The sequence below is a fragment of the Salvia miltiorrhiza genome, chromosome 4 (assembly GCF_028751815.1).
Source record: "Salvia miltiorrhiza cultivar Shanhuang (shh) chromosome 4, IMPLAD_Smil_shh, whole genome shotgun sequence".
Classification (NCBI taxonomy): Eukaryota; Viridiplantae; Streptophyta; class Magnoliopsida; order Lamiales; family Lamiaceae; genus Salvia; species Salvia miltiorrhiza.
In genome coordinates this window covers 7,619,472-7,626,467 of record NC_080390.1, presented here as the reverse complement: position 1 = coordinate 7,626,467, position 6,996 = coordinate 7,619,472, and the positions used below count along the sequence as shown (strand labels likewise).

The window sequence follows — 6,996 nt, the reverse complement described above, 5'->3', positions numbered from 1 at the left end:
CTAGATGACACCAAAAGCCCGAATATTTAATTTCTCAATGCAGACATAAGTTGTGGATGCAATTAATCTCTCCAATCCAATGTATTAATGCATGTATATTTTATTTAATATTAATTCATGATTCCATGGATTCATTAGTTTTTGACCTTTTGATTTCTCGCTATGTCATGCTCAATGATCTACTGTTTTTCTTTACCTATAATTTCATTTAGTTTTGCCTAAACTTTTCAAAGAAAATAAGAATGAAGATAGTTTCACGAATTTCCAATATCATGAGCTAAATAAAATTAATCCTGAGCTAATAAGAAGCGATATTATTTCTTCCAAAAAATTAAATGTAATTTTTTCTCTTTCCTTCGTTTAAGACAATGCTTTTCATTCCCATGCTTTGGACTAAGGTATTCTTGGGAAACAAAGATTAATAAGTAAAGTAGTAATTGCTCATTCTACAGAATCGATATTGCATACAGTCTGTGGCGGAGAATTCTTGAGCCACCCCAATTCCCAAAACCTAACCCAATTCATAATTATCTCCCTCTCATGCGCGCCTCTAATCGCCCCCAACCCAATTCCAGACCAGGGAGACGCCTCACACAGCCACCTGTACACACTCTCCTTTACCGCCGCCTCACCTGTAACCTTACTGCTGCTGCTGCGCGGCCTCCAGTCTCGGTTGGTCGGCCGGCCGAACCGACCGATGCTACAAAGCCACTATGAAGCTCAAGAAATCCGCCCCCCTCCGCCGCCGCACCCCAGCCTCTCCAAATTCAGCCCCCGCGGGGGCCGGGTGTCGCTCGTCTGCGACATCCACCGCTGCCTCCTGCGATCGCCCTCCTTCTTCCCCTACTTCATGCTCGTCGCCTTCGAGGGCGGCGGCCCCCTCCGCGCCCTCCTCCTCCTCCTCTCGTGCCCGCTCCTCCTCCTCCTCGACTACGAGACCAAGATGCGCGCCATGATCTTCATCACGTTCTGCGGCATGCGGCAGCGCGACGCCGAGAGCGTCTCGAGAGCGGTGCTGCCGAAATTCTACCTCGAGAACCTCAACCTCCACGCCTTCGCGGCCCTGGATTCCGCCGGATATAGGGCCGTCTTCACCGCCGTGCCCAGGGTCATGGTGGAGCACTTCCTAAAGGAGTATCTTGCCGTCGATTCGGTCGTCGGGACCGAGCTCCGCTGCGCCGGAGAATTCTTCACCGGCTTGGTCTCGCCCGCCGGCTTGGTCGTGAAGCACAGAGCTGTGAAGGAGATGTTCGGCGACAAGAGGCCCGATGTCGGCATCGGAGCCTCCACGCTTCATGATCATTTCATGATCTCTCTCTGCAAGGTACGCGTAAATCAAATTTCGCTCCTTTATTACTGGTTTTGGTGCATTTGCGATGATATTAATGTAAATAAATATAAGTTATAAGGGTAAAATTATCTAAATAATAGATATATATTCCTTAAAAATCTAACTAACATTAACAGATATGCAACAATTTCTTTTATGAACTAATCGTTATAATTTTTGGATGATGGATATTATTAATTAATTATACTATCTAATTTTTAAGTTAAAACTAATTAATTATTAATTTGTGAAAATTTAGTCTGTAATATATTAGCTAGGGTATCCAAAACTATAATATAATAATGAAATTAACACTATAAGTTATGAAATTGAAAGGAATATAACTAAGATAATAATTTATTGTAATATAATAGATTGGTTACGTTGTCTGGTTAATTTATAAAAATATAGTATAGCTAGCGCCAAAAACAAAAAACTATAAGGTATTATTGAAATTGAAAACAAAGAATAAAAAAAATTGAATTGGATGTAATAGTAAGAATATTGTCATACATTCACAACATTGTTTAATTATATATATATATATATATATATATATAAACTATAGTGTGGTGCAATACTTTGTAAGGTATTAGGGAAACTGAAATCATATCATCACCTAGAAATGTAATTGAAATTATAATTGTAAAATTTACCACAATAATTTTGTGAATATTGTCACACCTTCATTATATGGTCCAATTATTTTATAATTATACACTATATAAATTTTATAAAATAATAAGATAATAGGGGGTACATGTGGTCCCACACCGTACTCGTGGTCTGTGACCCGTGGCTCGACGTTCATCCTTCAAGGGTATAACAATGTATCTTTAGTGCATAAAATGATAAGATTTTAAAATATAATAATATAATTAATAATGTGGTCTCACGAATTATATCACCTAGCTAGTATCATATGTTATTATTAATTTCTTAATTCTGAACTATATTGCATAAACTTATAAAATTATAGGAAAATTAAACACTATAATTGTTTGAATATTTTCAAACTTTTATTTATGCACTATATTACATAAATAAAATAATAGGGGGCACTCAACCGCACGTGGCATCCGACACTCACCGGCTATCGCTGAGGGCTCAATACCCTATATATCCATAGTTTATAGAAAGATATATGAAAGTTAAAATTTTAAAAATATTATAGCTAGAAAAGAAATACTAAGTTTTGAGAATTATGTCACCTTAGTACTATATTATAATTTATTTAAAATATAGAGTATAGTGCACAAAATAATTAGATACATAGAGTTATAGAAAAAATGAATATAATTATAAAATAGTACAATTTTGATAAATATTTCACTGTAGTATATATATTAGTACTAGCATTTGCACCCCGTGCAATGCACAGAAACTATTTTATAGTTTTATATTTATATAAAATGAATTTTAACTGAATATATTTGAATTAAATATTAAAGAAATAAAAAAATAAAGAAGAATTTACAATTATAAAAATTAATTTTACGAAAGGCACAAAAAAGTTAAAAAATTTAAAATATATTTATTCAAAAAAAGATGAGAGATGAGAGAGAAATTTATAAAACTTTAATATTTAAACAAATTTAATTTTTACATTTTAAATCAAATATTTTCATAAAATTAATCGAATTTGATATGCATATTTAATATTTTATAATTAATCGAATTTCACAATTTTGGAAAGAAATGTAATAAATAAGAAGTTAAAGAAAATGAAAATGAAAATAAAAATATATAGTTTAAACATAAACCTTCAATTTTATTGCAACTACAAAATTGCCACTCAATTTTGAAATTGATTTTAAATTGGAAACTACCTTTTTAATATAGTATAGATAGATTAAATTTATTATTTTATACTAAAGTGTATAAAAGCATAAGAAATTAATCAAAAGTCTTAACACAAAACTCATGTGAAATCGGTTTCACCGTGAAATTGGCTTCACAATGAAACATACAATGACACTACTTTAAGTGTCATTGTATGTTGAAGTAGTGTCATTGTGAAGTCGGTTTTACAGAAGACCACCTAATTACTAGTGTTACCATAAGAAACCAAACTATATTACATAAAATAATAATTCATCATATTAAGTCTGCCAAATATAAATTATGATAAATTTTCTCTATCAAATTAATTGTGATATAATATTGTACATTTTTTATTCAAAAAATATAGTTTACAAAAAATGCTAAATAAACATATTAGTGTAATTAGTTAAATTAATTTATGGAGATAGGTCAACAACAAACAATGAATATTCTTTGATATATGGGAATTTAAATTGATAAATATCACATACTATATCAATATGTAATTGGATGTTTGAAAGATAGAATTAAGTTGGAATTTTTTTCTAAGTACAGAATATAAAACTAAGTTAAAATATGGAGTAAAATTTAGTGGGTTAAATTGGCGTAATTTGTTACGTTAATTTAATTATGGGAAAGAAATGTTTAATCATTAGGGAAAGATATTGAATTGAACTTTTGACATTTGAATTTCTATTTTTGATAATCTAATCTTATTTCTCGCCTAAGGCTATAAATGTAAAATACCAATTCACTTAATCCACATTAATGTTGTCTTAATAACTAATTATGTAAAATTACTAAAATATCTTATTATGTACATACATAATATGTATGAATAGCACTACTCTATTCAAAAATAGAGTATGAATTAATTTGGTAATTAAACTAAAAATGAAAAATATGCATATAATATGAGGATAAAGAAAATATAAAAGTAATCGAGAATTAAACCCTAGACCTGCCACATCCGGACAAAGGTTTCGAAATCAATTAACTTTCATTAACAAAATCAAATTAATGAATTAAAGTCCAATGATATTTGTACCTTAGATATTCTAATACAAGGAATCTTGGTTTTATTTTTATATATATAAAAAATTAATTAAGAGAATTGAACCCTAAACCTCACTGTTTACGTGGTCTAATTTGAAAAGGAATCATATGTCATAACAAGAGAAGACAACGCCAAAAGCAGCGCAATAATGCCAAGAAGCCGATACCCAAAACCCCTAGTCTTCCACGACGGCCGGCTGGCGTTCCTTCCGACGCCGGCGGCGTCGCTCGCGATGTTCTTGTGGCTCCCGTTTGGGATCCTCCTTGCCGTCTTCCGCCTCTTCATTGGCATCTGCCTCCCCTACCACCTCTCCATCCTCCTCGGCACCGCCACCGGCATCGACCTCCGTGTCTTCGGTGCCGCGCCACCACCGTCCGCCGACGGCGGGGGCGTCCTCTACGTGTGCAGCCACCGCACCCTCCTCGATCCGGTCTTTCTTAGCACTGCCCTCCGCAAGCCCCTCACCGCCGTGACCTACAGCCTGAGCAAGATGTCGGAGATCATGGCGCCAATCCGTACGGTGCGGCTGACGCGCGATCGGTGGCGCGACGGCGCGACGATGCAGCGGCTGCTGGCGGAGGGCGACTTGGTGGTGTGCCCCGAGGGGACGACGTGTCGGGAGCCGTACCTGCTCCGGTTCAGCTCGCTGTTCACGGATGTCGCCGACGAGATCGTGCCGGTGGCGGTGGACACGGAGGTGGGGATGTTCTATGGCACGACGGCCGGCGGAATGAAGTGGTTGGACCCGATCTTCTTCCTCATGAATCCGAGGCCGGTGTACGGCATTCGGATCCTGGAGAAGGTGCCGAGGCAGCTGACGTGCGCCGGGGGGAGGACGGCGCACGAGGTGGCGAATTATATACAAAGGGAGTTGGGGGCATCGCTAGGGTTTGAGTGCACCAATTTGACGAGGAAGGATAAGTATTTGATGCTGGTTGGGAACGATGGGGTGGTCAAGAAGAAGGAGACCAAGAATTCATAGATCATGCAATATTGTATTAATCATTTTTTTTTCTTTTTTTGGTTGGAATAGACTAATGTTGTTGGTAGTTTATCAGCAATTATATTCTCTCGCTCCGCAAATTCTTCAATCTCCGCAGATCTCCTTGCTAATTTTACTCGCCCTTCATCTCAGCATTCAAATTAGGAAACAATCTCCCTCTCCTGTCCATCTACAGATTCACGAATCGGTCTACATTCCAATTCCAATCTCAGTTGATCTCACGAATCTCAGAGATTTTCTCCAGCTTGTGCATTGCTTCAAGCTTGTGATAGGAACATCGGCATGGGGACTATCTTCACCTTCAATTGTGCATGTGACGGTATTCTTCATCATTTCATTTGATGCTTGGTGGCAGCATGCCAAAGAGCAATGTGGCCTGGAGTGAATTCCCAGCATTGGCTCAAGAAAAGTTGTCCAAAATCTCAAAACTTTATTGATATGTTCTTTTGTTGAGCCACTTTCTTGCATGAGTATTGGATAATCTTATAAACATCATTACGAATCTCAGCATAAGAACATTCAAACTCCTCTTTCTGCCTTTTCTCAGCATAATCTTATATCTACCACTAAAGCTGTTCGTTGGGAGCATGAAAAAAGGCAAATATCTTTGATTTGCATATAGTTGCCAAGGTGATTCACGGATAACTAAGCATTATGGGCCTCATGTCAATTGTACCATGTTAGAACTAAGGTTGCACATCAGAATGATGAAAAGTTTCATAGAACAAGGAAGTTGAATAGGTTTCCACAGTTCTTGGAACGAAAAATGCGATCATTAAATGGAAGTTTCATTTCAATACCTAATACCACCCCACCGTTTTGAGCCAGAGCTTTTGAGGGGTATTGTAGATTCTAGCTTTAATTAAACTGAATTGCTAAAAGATGTCTATGCCATGCCTTTCATTTCTGAAACAGGCTTTAACTCATTATAAGTATATCAAATGGCTTTATTCGAATTTATAGCAAGGCTTTCTAGAAGAGTTGGAAAGGAGTGTTGTGTTGCTTGCTTTTGAAGATGTTGTCAATTGCCTCGTTAGCAAGTTGTTGTGTAGTTAGTCCTTTTGAGTATTTTTGCTTTTGGTTTTCCTAAGTAAATTACGGATTAATGGTCCAGAAACTAATTACGGATTAATGGTCAACGAGTAAGGAAATTTTTTCAGTTTTATTTTAGTTTTTTTCGTTTTTTAAAAGCCAATTTATGCAATTATATTGCTTAACGTTGTATCTAATATGTTTTACATACCACTAACAATTGTATCAGTTATTGTTCGAGAATATGATAAAGAAATCAATGTCCCACTAGAAGTTGGACAACGGATGAAATCACATAAAACGTACAGTGTATCTATATATCATCACGATAATTAACAAACAAAATACTCAAAAATTATATTTTAAAGTGATGTCCCGTCGAATTTCGACGGGTAACACACTAGTGTATATATATATATATATATATATATATATATATATATATATATATATATACACACACACACGATGTTGTTTGTGCATCTTGATGGCAACATTTTTCAGCAAAGTTGAGCAAACTCAAAAAAAAAATATTATGGTTATAATTAAGAATAGCCCGACTGGTGGAAGTTTTCTAGTTTTTTTTTTTTTTTGGATATATATGTTGTAGAGGCGCACTTGCGTGTCTGCGGCCCGCGGGTCACCTCGACTCGAACTTGACTCGAATACGAATTTGGATCAAGGTTAGATTGAACTAGAGTCATCAGCCCACTAGATTGTAGGTTGAATCAGGTTCGAGTTGAATTTCGG

General features: G+C 36.2%; 1 protein-coding gene across 1 annotated transcript; it reads left to right on the top strand.

Moving 5' to 3' along the window:
• The first annotated feature begins 353 nt into the window (after positions 1 to 353).
• LOC131022544 (glycerol-3-phosphate acyltransferase 1-like) lies at positions 354 to 5,302 on the top strand. Its single transcript, XM_057952051.1, has 2 exons — positions 354 to 1,324; positions 4,312 to 5,302. Exons 1-2 carry the CDS (start codon positions 698 to 700, stop codon positions 5,191 to 5,193), a joined length of 1,509 nt encoding a protein of 502 aa, XP_057808034.1. The 5' UTR covers positions 354 to 697; the 3' UTR covers positions 5,194 to 5,302.
• The last annotated feature ends 1,694 nt before the right edge of the window (positions 5,303 to 6,996 follow it).